Here is a 16,274-nt window from a genome sequence, read left to right on the forward strand (position 1 = left end):
ACTAGAAGCTAAACATAGCTCAAGGCTGAGCTGAGAGCTCCGTCCACAAAACCAGGTGCTGACAGGAGTGACTGAAGACTGATGGGGCCCCTCCAATCCTCTCCCCAGTCACAAACCCCGCCCACCTTTTTTTACTTCCTCCCAAAAGCCTTAGCTGTAGCATTAGAATGCTGGCTCTGAATGCTGATCCTTCAGTTTACCAGTGGAGTACTCTTAGTCATGTTGTTTAACATTATCGGGGGCTGGGAAGGTGGCTCAGTGGTAGAGCGCTTGCCTTGCATATCTGAGGCCTTGGGTTCGATTCCTCAGCACCACATAAGCAAAAAGAAAAAAAGCTGGGAGTGGCGCTGTGGCTCAAGTGGTAAAGCGCTATCCTTGAGCTGAAGAGCTGAGGGACAGTGTTCAGGCCCCATGACCGGACCCCTCCCCCCAAAAAATAAAAACATTATTCGAACTTTCAGGTGCCTTTGGCTTACAACTGTAATTCTAGTTACTCGGGAAACTGGGATCTGGGAATCGTGGTTTAAAGCAGGCTCAGACAGGAAAATCCATGACTCTTATCTCCAATTTACCACCAAAAAGCCATAAGTGGACCTGTGGCTCAAGGTGGTAGGGTGTTAGTCTTTAGTAAAAAAGCTCAGGGATAGCACCCAGGACCCAAGTTCAAGTCCTGGGAACTGTACACACACACACACACACACACACACACACACACCCCACTTGTCTTATAGGGCGTTGATTTGGAATTAATAACACTTTCACAGCACGGCGCAATACCTAATATACAGAAATGCTCACTGTTAGTACTATGATTATTTTACTCTCAGGCTGTCCCTGCGCACCTACAACCCAATTTCCCCGGCCTCTGTTAAGGCGCCTCTCCCCGTGTGGCCCCTAGAGGGCGCCCAGAACTCACTTGTTCTGCGTTTCGGTGCCGAAGCCCGAGTCTGGCTCCCACTTCTGGGCGGCTTCATTGCCACCAGCGCCGCTTTCGGATCCTACAGCCCCCAAAGAATCCTGGCGCTGGGGCCCCAGGGCGGAAAACGGGAAGGGCAGAGGCAGCCCCACGAAAGCCTCTCCCTGGAGGCACGTGACGGTGGCACTTCTCCCCACCTGCCCTCGCCCCTCTCCTCACCTTCCTGCCGGAGACTGGGTTTCCTCGGGCTTCACGGGACCTTCTCCGCCTTTCTGGAACCCTCCGCCTGAATTCAGGGCGGCCTGGGGGCCCTCAGCCCAGATTGGGAAGCCCGGGTTTCCGTCGCCGAGGAGGCTGGAGGACTGAAATCAGGTTAGAGAAAGTCCCCACCTCCCAGGCCCTCTGGGTGTGGATGTAGACGCTCCTCTGTCCCGGCTGAAGGAGTGGATGGAGAAAGGTGCTCAGGCGAAAACCACCGCGGGAAGTGGCTGGGGCGCGGCGGGCGTGCGCTCGGGCCATCGCCCGCAGGGAAGTCGTGTGTACGTGGCTCCCGCACACCTGTCGCTCCCGTGTGTAACACTGCACAATCTGCACACTGTACTGTAGATTCCAATGCAGGCTGAGGGTGTGGGTGTGTACTCACCCTTAAACACCAGTGTGTTCTGGAGGCTCTCCGAACTCACCTGCCCCCCCCCCGACACTCCCCCCCCCCCCCCAGCCGATACCATTTTCCCAATCTGCTCTCGGCTCTTTGGAAAACCCGATCTGGCTCCAGCCTACTTTCAGCCTGCTTAGATTGGATTTCCCTGGACGGAAATCCAGAGGAAGGTGCAAGTGGGCGGTACCAAAGAGGCCTCCCCGGGCCAACCAGGCCAGGGCTCGATCAGAGCCTGGAGGCCTTGGACAAAGTCATTCCAAGCCAAGCTCCTGCCAGGTGTCTGGGGCCTGGCCTGGCTGTGGGACTCAAAACTCATAGCTGATGGAAGAGAGGGGTACTTAGGCTGCAACGGGCTGCATAAAAGCTCTGGGAGGGAACCAGACTGGGGAAGGGGGAGTCCTATGGAGCGTAAGATATGGGTAAAAGTGGATATGTGGGGATCCGTAAGAACAAAGCTTGAGGGGGGGTGGACCTCCTGCAGTGTCTGTGCTGGGGGCCGTTCAGAACAGACTTGGGGCTACAATCCCCCAACAGTCCATAGCATGGCTGCCGGGACCCAAAGGCTCCAGCTGTAAACAGTCTGGAGGAAGGCACCTGCTTAATTGTTTTACATGCCTCCAACCTACCGTGCCCACCTGCAAGTCAGTTTACAAACGGGGCACCCACATGAATCCTGGGACAAGAGCAAACTCCATTCCTGCCACCTGATTGGGGGCGCCACGGGGCAGTCACTGGGTGGGAGTACCCACCCAGCCCCAAGCACACAAAGCCTCTATTATAGTTAACAGGTTGCGTCAGATTCTCAGTTTGCCACGCACTGCACGGCAAAGGAGCCCCTGAGACCCCAGTCCTACCTAGGTTCTAGAACCACAGGCTGCCAGCCATCCACTCAGCCTCCAGTGCTGGACTGAACCAGGGCCGAGCCTATGATCACCCGTGGCCCGAGGTGGGTCAATGCAATCTGATCATTCAAGCCAAGGAAGGAAACAGCCTTTCTGCCCAGACAGGTTTGTTCATCTTCTTTTCCTTTCCCAGCTCTTCTGCACACATCTATTCAGATGAGTTATTTCTTATCTCTTTTTCATCAAAGACCGACCATTTCTAGTGAGCAGCAGGGATCTTCCAGCTTTCTACTCGGTGCGGTTGTTTGGCCTTGACTGTGACCCTGAAGCCCCGTGCGCTCGTTCGGCATTCCAGCGGCCTCCGCCGGTCTGGACACCGAGTGCGCGCTGCAGCTCCTCCAGGGCTTAACCGGCGTCCCCGCCGTTCTCCGCCGCTCCCGCGCGCTCGGCGGAAGCGGGATTCGCTGAGATTCCATCCCAACGAATTCCTGGCGGACATCGAGGAGTCTTGCACAGACCCTCAGCGCCAAGGATCCCAACGCCTCAGGGAGTTTGGCATCTCTGGGAAACCTCGCCCCGGGCCTAGGAAAATCAAGAGGGGCCTTGGAAGAGCGCGCGACACGGGCCCAGGAGTCGGAGAGCGCCCGGGCGCAGGCAGGTGGTGACCGAGTGAAGGCCGCCCGCCCTGGCGTCTGGACCCCAGGAGGACCCTGTACGAGGAACGCCCACTTTTGCGCCAGTACTGGACAAATTGGGCAGGGTCCGAGAGCAAGTAGGGTTGACTGGCGAGGTTGACGATCACACAGGAGAGATCGATCGTGGCAGGGGGAGCGGCGGGGGTTACCCGATTTCGCTTTCTTTGTCTTTGTAAGGGAAGCGGAAAAACCTGGGCTTTGGATCCACTTTGGGACTGTTGTGTTTGGGGCCACGGCGGCTCCCTTCCGAATCACTCCAAGAGTCAGAAAATACCCTGGTGCCTCCACACACGGAAGCCTCTTGAGGGTGGTCTCAGTGTATCCCCCTGGTTTGTTAGCCCTGGGCTAGTGCATCGGGGACACAGGTAACGGAGGAAGGAAAACGCAGCCCATAAAGAGGCCTGGGCTCTTCCAGTCCCCACTGGTGCAAAGGGGCAGCCAGATTTGGCCCAGGTGAAAGGATCCTGCGGCTTCTAGGTCATTTCCTGCTTTCGCTCTGCTTAATGCTGGGCGTTTACTCCGGTGAATGTGGGAGACCCTTCTCTGTTGTCAAACCTTCTCCCCAAGTTTAACACAGCTTGTCGGTGGGGCCGGTCTTGAACACCATGGTAAACAGGAAAGCCCTCCTCCGAACGTTTTAGATTCACAACCCTCTTTTTTTTTCAGCTCCAAGAGACCCAAAAGTGAGGGGATAGATGAGCAAGTCTTCAGTTCCTCTCACCAGATTTCCCCCTGTGCTTCCTTGAGTGGAAGGCTGCTACAATTGATCTCTGTAATATAGCCCTCTGTGGCTGTGGTGGCTTTAATGGTTTTAGAGGCTATCCACACACACAAAATACACAGTTGTGTAAGCCTGCACAGACCCCACACCACACTCATTTCTGCTCTCTAGCTGTAAAGCTCTTTTAGTCTCCTATACCAAAGACCAAGGTTCCTATTTCCCTACTTTCACTATTTCCTGGTCTAGTGAGCTTTCCAGACCTACCACCACCCAGCTTCTCCCAGTAAAGCAGGCCCAGATCAATTGTTTGTCTGCAATTGGTCAGGTGGGTCAGGACTGAATGTTCTGGAGAGTGGGTACTGTGCCTCTGATCAAAGTAGTATGGGGGGGGGGGCACTCCTCCAGGAAGTCACTTCTGTGTATTTTGTATAAGCCAAGATGAGATGATGGTGGGAATCTCAGAGTCTTACTTAGAACACCAGAGACAATTCTGGCTCTAATTCTTAATTATGTATACGTATTCTGTGCTGCTTACTGGGAAGGATAGAGTCCCAGAATTCATAGAAGAGGCTGGTCCTTCACAATGTGAGGAACCACCTTAGATTCCCAAAGGACTGTAGGTCATCAGTGCTTGCGTATATCAACTCACAGCCACACACACTTACCAAAGGGACATTTTCCCACAATGATCCATACTGCCTACCACATTCACTCTCACAATTACATAGTGTATCAAGCAAAATATGATGGTTAAAACACATGGCTCACATGATTACATCTCATACACAAAGATGATATGCAATCACATCTGCACATATAACAGAAAATATCTACTCTCATAAACATTAATACAATACCTATACAATCACAAAAGGATAACACAATTTTCCCCAATTGTGATAACACAAATTTCCCACATTTATGCATGGTTTTACACACACACACACACATACACACACACAGCCTGCTGCAAACCTATGCACGCAATGATTCTTTTTGGTGCTGGTCCTTGGGCTTGAACTCAAGGCCTGGGCACTGTTCCTGAGCTTCTGTGCTCAAGGCTAGAAGTCTACCACTATAGCCATAGCTCCACTTCCAGCTTTAATTTTTTAAAATAATTAATTGGAAATAAGAGTCACACAGACTTTCTTGCCTAGGCTGGCTTCAGAACCAAGATCCTCAGATTTCAGCCTCCTGAGTAGCTAGGATTACAGATGTGAGCCCTGAGTCACCAGTGCCCGGTGATACTTTCAATTTGCAATTTAAGCAGAAACAATCATTTATAAGTAAGAATTGTAAACATAAGTACACACTTAAACATTATTACAAATGTTCACCATCAGTAATATCTCAATTATTCACACTACCATAAACATACATACACATACACACACAACCCTCACAGCCAACAACATCCATCCACAAGCTTTCAAACACTAGCAATCACAGGAGATCCTGCCTTTCCACAGCTCTGCCTTCTTTCCGCCTGTCTTCTTTTTTTTCCCCTCCGGAGTCCACAGGCCCTGCCTACCCATTTGCCCCTCCAGCTCAGGTAACCAAGGCTGCTCCGAAAACTCTACAACTTATAATAAATGCAAGTACCCACAAGACGTTGGGCTCAGCGAGGAGCAGACAGCCCTGACTCCAGATCTGGAGAGTTTTATTTTTTTCCACATAAATTACACAAGCACTTTATAAAATGGTTACACGAAAACACCTTATAAGTGCATAACTTAAACTCTCCCTACAAAAATGATTTGGAGACACGAGTTGAGTTTGTGTGGAAACCTGGCTGTGTGTATCTGGATATGGCTGGGATGCATGGTGTGAGCCTAGCAGACCAAGTGAGGCTGTTGTGTGTGGGATGGTGTGTAACAGTGTGGCCTTGGCCTTTGTGAGTAGGGGGCAGGCCATGCTGTTCAGAATGAATCTGGGCCACCCTTGGCCTGTGTTTAATGGTGAGGTGCGTGCCATTCTGCCCTGGGTCCCTGTGCACAGCCCTGGGAATGGTCTGAAGGGACAGAACCATCACCTCTGTGTGGTCTTACCAGTGTCCATGTGTATAATGAGGAGCAGGAATAGAGTGGAGTTTCCCAGAAAAAGTTTAGATGGCATCCCTGGGGATCCCAGAAGCTCTTCTACCCTCCCCCCCATCTCCCTGGTCTCTCTCTGGGTCCCATGTTAAAATCAAAATAAAATGAAATTGAGGAAACTGAGAGGAGGACTCTGAACAGTTCTGGTGGATGTGGCACCACATAGGCTCCTGGGAAGGGGCCAAGTACCCTGGTCCCCAGTGCGCCAGTGCGCCTTTCTCCTTTTCCATGGAAAACAGAACAATGTCCGCAGAGTATGGGGGGGGGGGCATCGACAATGTTTCCATCCCCCTTGAGGCCTCAGCTCGAGGCAGCTGGGAGAGGAGGGGAGAGGCCTGGTTTCCAGGCCTCAGTAGCCCCTCACCAGGCCTGGGGTCCTGCAGCATGATGACACAGGTCGGCTTACTCGCAGGCAGATGCCACCGATGTAACGCTGGTGATTTTGGTGGAGTCATCAGACCACGGCTGCAGATTCTGCAGGGCAAAGAGTGAGGAGTTGTGTACGCACAGTGGGTCCGCGGGCAGCGGCTGCGCCAGGCTCTTCTGGAAGGCCTCTTGCTGTAGCTGTAGAAGGATGCGATTCGCCTGCTGCCTCTCAGCCTCACGCTCCTCGGCCGTCTGTCGCCTGCACCAGGAACAAGCTGTTACCCGCCAGGACACAGACCCGGCTCCCGCGCATGCTCCACGCAGATTGCCTCCACATAGGAACACTGGCTGCTTTCTGCAGCCTTGGGTCCAGTGTGGACCCTTTAACTCATTCCCTCCTCCGGGGGAACCTGATTTGGACAAAGATAGGAGACCTCAAAAATGAAGTATCCCAGAGGAGCAATGGGAAAAACTCACCAGGCCCAAATTACCTGGCCACCACCCCTACCCAGTAGCGCTGCTGGGAGCTTAGGCTGACCTGCCACCTCTCCTCAGCCTGGATGGAGATCGGATAGATGCTGCCCCAAGCCCAGGACACAGAAGCTAGGGTCAGCAGATATATCGCCTTTCTCTCTGGGAATCTCTCCCAGGCCTCAGATCTCCAGAGCCAAGCCTGTGCCCCAATAGGGCTCTCTCCAGACCCACCAGCTTCCTCTAAGGCCGTCTTGGGAGGCGATGACTCACTTATTCCATTTAATGCAGCCCCTCCACCCTGTCAATTGAGATCAAACGTCTGTCTCTAAGGTGGACAGATCTAATGGGAGTCCCCGGGGCCTCCAGAAGCAATTTGTAGGCGATCGATGAAGCCGTGCAAATCCTGGGAGGGCCTGGCCTCTTCCAGCGGCTGCCGCCTGCCTGCTCTGCTCGCCTATCCGCAGGCCCCCTCCTGTGTGTCTCTACCTCTCATCTTCCCTCGGTGCCCCTGAATGGTTCTCTTAACTTCAAGCTCCCAGTCTCAGCTCTCCTTTTCTCCACCTCCCACTTCCCTTCTCTATTAATTAAGGGAAAGTATTTGAAACGAAAACGGTGGTCTGAACCATCCAATCTTGTCTTTTATTATGCATAAGATTTCTCCAGTCTACCTGTTTTTCCTCCTCCTTTCCCCTCCTCCAGGAAGGGGAATCTTTGTCCTGCCCCTTTGTGTTTCAGTTTCTCTTCGGCAGCTTAGAGGTGGAGGTCGTGTCGGGGTTCCTCCCCTCCCCTAGGCTGCAACCCGTAGTATGCTTTGAAAATACCAGCGACCCCTCCCAGATAGCCTACGCTCCCTCTTTTACTATTTTTTTTTCTAGGGGCCCCCCAAAGCTGTTGCATTCCCCACCCCTTCCCCAGCCATAGGAATGTTGGGGAGGGGGCCGTAGACTCACAGGCCTCGTTTCCTTTGTGGCCCCCAAGGCGGAATCCCAGGCAGATTCCTTGCCTTCATTCAGAAAAAGAGGAAACTCCAATTCCTTCCTCCCGCCCCAGGCCCGCCCTGCTCGGCGCCTCTGACTTTGTCCAGACTTTAGCGCTTCCCCTACCAGGGGCCTGGGTGAGGGAGAAAGTCCCTACTGCTTGTGTGTGACACCAGAGTACGGGCTACATATAGGACGGCACACGCAGGGGTGCAAGAAGGTGTACTTAAAGTGCCAGTTTGTATAAAGAATAAGACTGGAACTGTGGGATCCTTAATGTTTGCTAAGGCAGGAAAAAAGAAGTAAACGAAAACTAGACAGGCTGAAGTATATTATGTGAATCTTTTTTTTAATGAGTGTGTTGTAAGTGTAGTTGTGGGTGTGTCAGGAGAAGGGAAAAAGTCTCTCTCAAGAACATCCATCTGCTCCTAATTGATCCCCCTTTCAGTGGGACCCAAGAAACCTCGCCACAGCCGGCACGGATTGATTTTTGCCCCTGCAGGGTGGAGGACCGCTGCGCAGAGGCCGGGCGCCTGGGGAAGCAGCAGTGGGACCAGCCCCGGGCCTGGGGGTGGACGCCGTCTGCCAGGAGTCCGGCTGGAGCGCAGAAACAAAGCGCGGGCCATTCTGCGTCTGCGGTGCAGGGACGAGAGGGGGTTAGCCCCAGTGAAAGGGAGTTTGCACAGTCAGCAAGCCCTTAACTATTCAGTGAATAAGCTCAGAACTCCGGATTGTACAATTGTCCTAACACGCCTGTTTGGCCAAGGGTCGTAGATCAGCGGCATCCACACCGGCACACTACACACAACGTGCTGTTCTACGAAGCCCTGAAGCCGGCCTCTCCAGCCCCACCGAACTGTTGGCTTTGATGGCTTTGGGTTTCCCTGAAAACCTTGCAGAAGCACGCTCCTTTGAACCCACGAGAAAGCAGCCAGCGGAGGGAATGTGTGCACCGGGACTGAGGGCCGGTGGAGAGCGACCCGAGACTGTGCCCCGGGGCGGGCGGGCGCGCGGGCCCGCCGTGCTCACCTCCACTTCGTCCGCCGGTTCTGGAACCACGTCTTGACCTGCGCGTCGGTCATTTTGAGCGCTTTAGCCAGGGCAGCGCGCTCCGCGGAGGCCAAGTACTTCTGGCGGTGGAAACGCTTCTCCAGCTCACAGATCTGCAGGCGCGTGAAGGACGTGCGTGGCTTCTTCTTCTTGGGGGGCGTCCGATTCTGATAGGGGTGACCTATACGGCGTGTTACAGTGAAGGGTGAGAGGGCCACTGGAGCGGGAGACAGACAGACGGCAGAGGCAAGCGGCAGAGCGTCAGGAGGCGTCCCAGGCCCGACTACCCGCGAATGAACGAGCGCAGGGGCTGCACCCCCAAAAGCAAGCAGTGATCCCTCCCCTTAGCCCCTCAGTTCCAAGGCCTGTAGCAGAAAGAGCTCCCGCCTGCCCGCCAGGCCGACGCCACTCCAGCCGCGTGACAGCCCTCACAGCGGAGGTCTCACTAGCCCTGGGCTTTCTAACTGCCTCCTAGCTGCCAGAGCTCTCCACGTCCTGGGAGAGGGGCAGTGAAAGGCATCTAACCATTGCACCACCACAGCCTTGGGGCCTAGGCTCTGAAGGGAGGTTCAACAATAGGAGGCAGAGGGTAATCAAGGCCCCTGAGTGGTTCCAGACCTGAGCCTCTATCACAGCCCCACACCTACACAACACACATGGACACAAACTTACAGATCCGACTCTCCAGGCTGGCAGGCTCACCTAGACAAACACAAGCACATAGGACACAAGGCAAAAGAAGGCTACATCCTTACACTCCCTTAGAACCTAATTCAGGCCCAACACATGAGTAGGATTGGCTGTAGCTCTGGGTAGGCCCTGTGTAGATACCTTTGAGATATATACACACATACATAGATATGGGTATATATATGCACACATGCACATATATGTATATATACATATGTATACACATATACACTGCCCCAGGCACCAGGAGTGTTCATTTATTTAATTTCATTTATTTATCTGGCAGAGTATGTCAAGAGTAGTCTGGCCTAGGCAGGAGAGATGGATCTAGGCACCCATACCCTGCCTCAGGCCTGAGAGAACTTTAGGGGCATGGAGCCCCTAAAGTGAGAGAAAGCCCTTTCAGGAAGTCCACCTTGAGCAGCCGCTCTGCCTCTGTTGAGCTCCAGTCTCATTTCAGTATAGTCCCAGAGCCTGATCAGAGTCTCCAGGCACAGTCTCTCGGCCATGTTGCCTAGAACTGGAGCAGAGGACCTGAGGGTTGCCCAGCCTGGTCTAGTCCTAAGCTTTGCCTCCCATGCACACAGGAACACACATGAACACCACACACACACACACACACACACACACACACACACACGCACCTTTTGGAAGTTGTGTGTCTTGCTGTGGGAGTCCTATCCTAGCCAGAAAGGGCCTTTAACCTGCCTCACCTCTTGAGGCACAGAGGCGAACCCCAGCTCGGTTAGCAGCAGTTATGCTGCCGGGTGTGGGGGCCTGGAAGGCCGAGTGTATGGCCGTTTCAAATTTGATGAGCAACCAGGGGAGTGCGAAGTGAGGGGTGGGGAGAAGATGTGTGCCTGGGCTGAAGCTGAGTTGGGGAGCAAGCGGGAAGCCTGAGCAAAGGAAGCCGCAGCGAGGGAAGGAGCTGAGAGGGTCTCAGCCAGCCGCCCCGGAGCGCACTACAGCCCCGCAGATGTCCCAACCACTGATCGGTTGTCCGCCAGGGGTACATTATTCATGCCAGGAAAACTGGGCTGCGTCTGGGGGAAGGACTCTGAGACTGAATAAAGAGTAAGCTGTCCCGGGCGCACGGCTCAGCCCTGTGCTGCTACCGGCCCAGAGGAAGCCAACAGTCGGGGAAGAAGGACCTCCGAGCTCTCTTTCTCTACCTGGGCTGTTGCTGGGCCTGGTAGGACTGTGGGCATCAGAGTTACGGCACCCAAGTGTGTGTAAGAAAACCTGTTCTTTTCTTGTATCTGATTCTGAGCATCTCCACCTCAACAAGAAAACGGCGGATGGGATAGAAGAAAAAAAGAAACACATTTTGCTCACATCGCAATGCTTTTTCTGAGAACCCTACAAAGCCTCAGATGTCCATGGAAGGTAGCCCTGAATCTACAGCCCTCTTCTTCCCTCGGCCTCACTGGGCCTGAGGTCCCTAGAGGAGATCAAGGATCGCTTCTCTGAACAGGGGTCCGGGAGAAGAGACGGAAGGACTCAGAACTCTCTGAGCACAGCTATTCTAAGAGCACACAGCCAGCCCGGCGGCTGAACTTGGCGGGGAAGCACGGAGGTGCGCCGGGCCACCTGGGTCTCAGAAGGGACTGGGGGGGCACACCAAGCGGGAGAGGGGTAGCGCAGAGCCCGAGCCGCGGCCAGGCGCGGCGCGCGCGCGGGCCGGACTCACCTGTGAACCTGTCCTTTGTGTATCTGCGGTTACTCTCCATCCAGGGAAAGGTGAGGCCGGTAAGGTTGTTGACGCCCGGCACGGCAGGTACCGAGGGCACAGTGGGCAAGCCGGTGGCTAGGGGCTGGGGGTGGGCCACCGCTCCCGCTAGCGGCCTGTGCGCGGGCACCCGGATCACCCCCGCCGCGCTCAGCGCACCCCCGCCGCCTCCGCCCCCGCCGCCTCCGCCACCACCGGGACCGGGGCCGCCCGCCAAGGCCATGTTCACGTTGTAGGAGCCTGCCAGTGGGCCCATACTGCAGGCGCCGCCGCCACCGCCCGCCGGGCCGCCGGGGCCGCCAGCGCTATAGGCTCCCGCGCTCCCGGCCCCAGCCCCGGCCGCCGAACCTCCGCCACCGTAAGTGTAGGCGCCTCCGACCAAACAGCCAAGGCCGTATTCTCCGTCCTGGAGGCGCGAGGCGGGTCCCATGCAGCCGCCTTGGTCCGGGCTGTTGAGGATCTGATCAATGCCGAAGCTGATGGGCTCCGCGTGGCCGGGGTGGAGGTGGTGTGGACCCAGGTGCTCCATGCTGGCCGGGGGGCCCCGGACCCCCGCGGGGGGGGGCCCGGGCGGCGGCGCCGGTCCGCGATGGACTACTGGGGGTGAGCGAGCAGAGGCGCCGAGGCGACAGCGGCTCCCGGCTGCGCTGAGACTTGGAGGCGAAGTGCGCAGAAGGGCTCAAGTAGGGGGAGGGGAGGAAGAGAAGGGGTGCAGTATTCTTTCCCTCTCTGGCTTCTCTTTCCACTCTCCTGCTGCTGGTTTGCTGTTGACTCTGGGACATCAATCACCGGGCGAAAAAGCCCTAAGCGAGGGAGCCTCGTCGTTTCGGCCGGGTCTCTCCATTGGCTGTGCACAGAGAGGAGCGGGGTGAATGACAGCGCGGGGGAGGGGAAGGGAGGGGAGAGGGAGGGAGGCTAGGAGCCCAGACAGATGCACGAGCCAGAGACAGAGGGACAGAGACCAAGGATAGGAGTAGTTCCTGCAGAGAGAAGATGGAACGAAGAAGAAAGGCTTAAAAGAAGAAAAAGAACTCGAAGCAGCCATTCCCAGAGCTGGACCGAAGGAGGAAAGAGGGCCCTTTCAGTCCTCCCCACCCCCCTACACTCCCCACTTCCTGTCTGGCAGGAGCTGCCCCTCACAATGAACTGGGGCAAAGGAGTCCACCCCTGGATGCCTCTGGGGACCTGGTGTCCTGCCCAACTGGAGAATCTCCCCAAGGGCTCAGCTGGGAGACACCTATCACTCAACTAGGCGATTTACTTCAACTTCAAGTCCAGCTTGTTAGAAGGTATGGAGCCCAGGTCCCCGAGGCAGGCTGGTGAGTTCAGGCTTGTCCCTAAAACAGGGCCTATGAACAAAAATCAGCCGCCACTCCAACTCAGCCTCTTTGGAGGAATTAAGAAAGGCTTCCTTCTTAGGCACAAGTTATGAGAACTGGTTAGGGGTTTGCTGCTAGGATGCATATTCCTCAAGATATGTCCTTTTCCTTTTAGATGAAAAGATGCCTCCAGAAGCCGTTCAGTCTTACAGTGTCTGAATCTAAGAGATTTGCTTTCCACCTAGTAACTAGCAGGACAGCTTTCTTTTTTTTTTTTTCCAGGCAAAAAGCCTTTGAACTGCCTGGAGGGGAAGTAGTTATTTTATCATTTTGGAATCTTGGGAAGGAGGCCTAGGGGCTTAAGGAATGGAGAGGGGTGGGGCATGTGGGCTAGGATCTGGGAAGTACACTCAGGACAAATTTAGGCCTTTTCAAAGTTTTGTCTGTGACTGCCTGGCTGAGAGCCCGAGTGAAAAGGAGGAAACTCCCTTTTTCTGCTTCCTCTCTTTCGCCTCTCCTGTAAGGAAAGGTCTGCTCCCCCTAGGAGACAAACTCAGAGAAAGGCATGGGTTATGATGAAAGGTCTATTGCAGGTCAGTTTCAGATTCTACCTTATGGGAAGGCCTGTTTCTACCAGACAAGATGCTAGAATGTGAAGACAGCTCGAATTCTACTTATCAAATCTCATCTATTTGTTTTAGCCATGTCTATCATTTCCACTTGAAGAGATCTTCTTCAAGTCAGGAAGTAGCTGACTCATCTCCCTGCCCCCCCCCCCCATACAGCCCAAACCAATAAAATATGCTCATCTTGAGTGAATAAATGAATGGCTTCAACAAATATTTGAGTACTTACTTGATGTCTGACATTATTCTAAGAAATGAGGGCATAGCAAAACAAATCTCCTGACCTCATAAAGCTTATATTCAATAGAGAAGGTCAGACAATAAACAAAGAAGCAGATATAACAAGCCAGAAGTAAGTAAATACTTGGAGAACTATGAAAATTGTACATTAATCCTTTGGGATAAGTACTATCCCAATTTTACAGATTGGAAGACACCAAAATTCAGAGCTTATGGTTTAGTACAGCCCAATTGGAGGAGTTAGACTGGGCTTACCTTTGTGGGTTAGCCTGGAAATTTGGCTACTGGATGAAAACTCATTAACATGGAGAAAATCTTGATCTCTATCCAAGAGGACCAAGGCCCACTCAAGACAAAGCCAGATATGAAGTTAGTAGTTGATAGTAAAAAAAAAAAAAAAAAGCAAAACTGAGCAGCACCACGAGGACAGAACTCTATTTCCGCACCTTTCTCTCCTCCCCCCCAAATCCAGAGACCCAGAGACCCAGAAGGTCCCATAATTTACTTTGGAAGTTGTTTGAACCTAGGTGAGACAGAAAATCTCTTATCTTGAGGAACTAAAGCAGATATAGATATAAATATTTACTGAATAACTACTATGTGACAGGTACTGTATCACATCAAATTTAAAACTCGTAACAAGCCTGTGAAGTTACTAGATATGTTCCAACATTCATAATTAATAAAATAGAAATGAATGTCCATGGCAATATTATTCATTACAATCAATAAATATAGAGATCTCAGATATCCATCAACTAATAAATGGAATGAATAAACAGAATGGAACATTATTCAGCAATCAAAAGAAGTGCTGCTCATACTACTATAAAGATGAAGCTAGGAAACATGCTAAGTGAAAGAAGTAAAACATAGAAGGCCATATATTATATTATTCCATTTATATGAAATAGGCAAGATAGATAAGCCCATAGAGACAGAAAGTAGATTTGTGGTTGTCAGTGGCTGGATGTTGAGAGCAATGAGAAATGTCTGCTAATGGGCACCAAGTTTCTTTTCGGAATGGTTAAAATAGTCTGTTTTAGGGAGTGGTGATGGTTGCACAACTTTGTGAATATACTAAAACCCACCAGTGTACATTTTAAAGGACAGGATACAGTGGTTCATGTGTTATATGCCTTAAAAGACGAAAATTGAGATTTAAGGAGGTGAATGAAGTTGCCCAAAGTCCTACAGACAGCGATTATTCTGGGAATCCAATACAGAATTATTTTTCCTGTATGAGCTGAAAAAGAGGGAGAGGTGCACTGCAGCATTAACATAAACACTTTCTGCCTGCTGTGGTTAACATCTTATTTTTCCCAGTTATCTCCATAACAGCTTTTCTTTACTACTCTGTCCCTTGCAGAAACCAATTGAGTGTTCCTAACCATTCCCCCCTTCCTCCCTTCACTGCTTCAGAGATATGCCTTTCCAGTGCCATGGCTTTCCAGCTCTGCCTCATCCAGTCCTTTAAGCATCTGTCTTACCCACCTCTCCAATTCTGTAGATTTGGCACCAATCATCCAGGAGACCTGGGAAGAGTCTTTACTCGTACTGCTCAGTCGAAGATTGGAAGAAGTTATAGCTGCCTAATGGGACACTAAAATTGTCCATGTCTTATCCAAATCCCACAGCAACTTAGAGATAGTCTGGCTTGCCCTTGCCCTTCCCTAGCCTCTCTCCAGTTACAAAGCTGCTTGTATCCCAATCCAGTTCTGCTAAGGTACTAAGACTTGACCTCCCTGGCAATTTGTCCTCCAGTAGTGTGGTTGCTGAGAGTCTGGGCTTCCCTCTAAGTCTCACCTAGAAAGACTAGGCTAGAGGGTTCAGGATCCCTCCCTCCCACCCACACATACTGCTGCTCTTAGCAGTATGCTCTTACCTGAGCACCAAGCTGCAGATTGGAAAGTTTTCATAGGAAGGATATTGACACAGAGCTCATATTTTATGTTTCTACTGGACTCGCCCTGTTAGGGAAGAGGAGGGGAAGAAAGACATAGGACTCACAAAGCACCTGAGATGGCACAAGTGCCTTCAAGCACAATAATTACCTTGTCTTTCACCCTTTGATATTTTCATGGTTTTTTTATGTTTCCCTCCACTTTGCAGATGAGAAAATGGAGGCACTAAAAGTTTGGAAGTAGTGGTGGGAGCCTGGACTCTTAACACTACTTTCAGACTCCACTCAGGATGAGTGGCTCCTGCTTTGCAGGAATATGGAATACACATATACCTAGGGAAGTTGCAGACCTTTCTCTCCAGTCCTGTAGCCACCTGGCAATCTCCCTCCCAGCACCATCTTCTGGCCTCCAGAATTAAAATACACACACACACACACACACACACACACACACGTAACTTCCAATTAAAAGGAGAGCAGCTGGGGCTGAGGCTAGGGCTGGGGGAGAGGCAGACAGGAAGGGAGCCCTAGGGGGAGGCCTCTTTGGATCCCACATAGCTCCCTCACGCTCTGGGAGAGACCCCAAGGCCAAGGGTTGTCCTTTAGCTTAGGGGTATATGTGGTAAGTTAATTACTTTGTGTTTGTGGGACTGTGTGTCTATAAGGGGAGACCGAATGTGAAAGCTTGTGTGACAGTGAGGGTTGAGAAGGCTGTGCAGATGTCTTTAAAGGAATAATTGTTAAATTTATTTTATAAATATTTATTAAGAGTCTATTATGTGGGCTGGGAAGGTGGCTCAGTGGTAGAGCGCTTGCCTTGCATGCTCGAGGCCCTGGGTTCGATTCCTTAGCACCACATAAGCAAAAAGAAAAAAGCCGGAAGTGGCGCTGTGGCTCAAGTGGTAGAGCACTAGCCTTGAGCTGAAGAGCTGAGGGACAGTGCCCAGGCCCAGAGTTCAGGCCCCACGACTGGAA

The 16,274-nt window shown here is 52.4% G+C and overlaps 1 protein-coding gene across 2 annotated transcripts; it reads right to left on the reverse strand.

The window, feature by feature from the left end:
* Positions 1-5,463: 5,463 nt before the first annotated feature.
* On the reverse strand, positions 5,464-12,285 carry Tlx1 (T cell leukemia homeobox 1). Of its 2 annotated transcripts, none has more exons than XM_069993700.1 (3): positions 11,173-12,285; positions 8,772-8,973; positions 5,464-6,399 (listed from the first exon to the last, which is right to left on the reverse strand). In XM_069993700.1, exons 1-3 carry the CDS (start codon positions 11,738-11,740, stop codon positions 5,937-5,939), a joined length of 1,233 nt encoding a protein of 410 aa, XP_069849801.1. In that variant the 5' UTR covers positions 11,741-12,285; the 3' UTR covers positions 5,464-5,936. The 2 variants fall into 2 exon arrangements, with proteins under 2 accessions (XP_069849801.1, XP_069849810.1); XM_069993709.1 differs by having other exon boundaries at positions 6,247-6,550.
* Positions 12,286-16,274: the final 3,989 nt, after the last annotated feature.

Source organism: Dipodomys merriami, unplaced genomic scaffold (assembly GCF_024711535.1).
Source record: "Dipodomys merriami isolate MVZ:Mamm:240054 unplaced genomic scaffold, mDipMer1.0.p SCAF_102, whole genome shotgun sequence".
In the NCBI taxonomy this organism is placed as follows: Eukaryota; Metazoa; Chordata; class Mammalia; order Rodentia; family Heteromyidae; genus Dipodomys; species Dipodomys merriami.

Coding starts and splice junctions, on each gene's coding strand:
- Tlx1 (XM_069993700.1), bottom strand. CDS start 11,740: ATGGAGCACCTGGGTCCACACCACCTCCACCCCGGCCACGCGGAGCCC. Junction 8,974..11,172: donor CACAAAGGACAGGTTCACAG/GTGAGTCCGGCC, acceptor CACGCCGTATAG/GTCACCCCTATCAGAATCGG. Junction 6,400..8,771: donor AACCGGCGGACGAAGTGGAG/GTGAGCACGGCG, acceptor TTTGCCCTGCAG/AATCTGCAGCCGTGGTCTGA.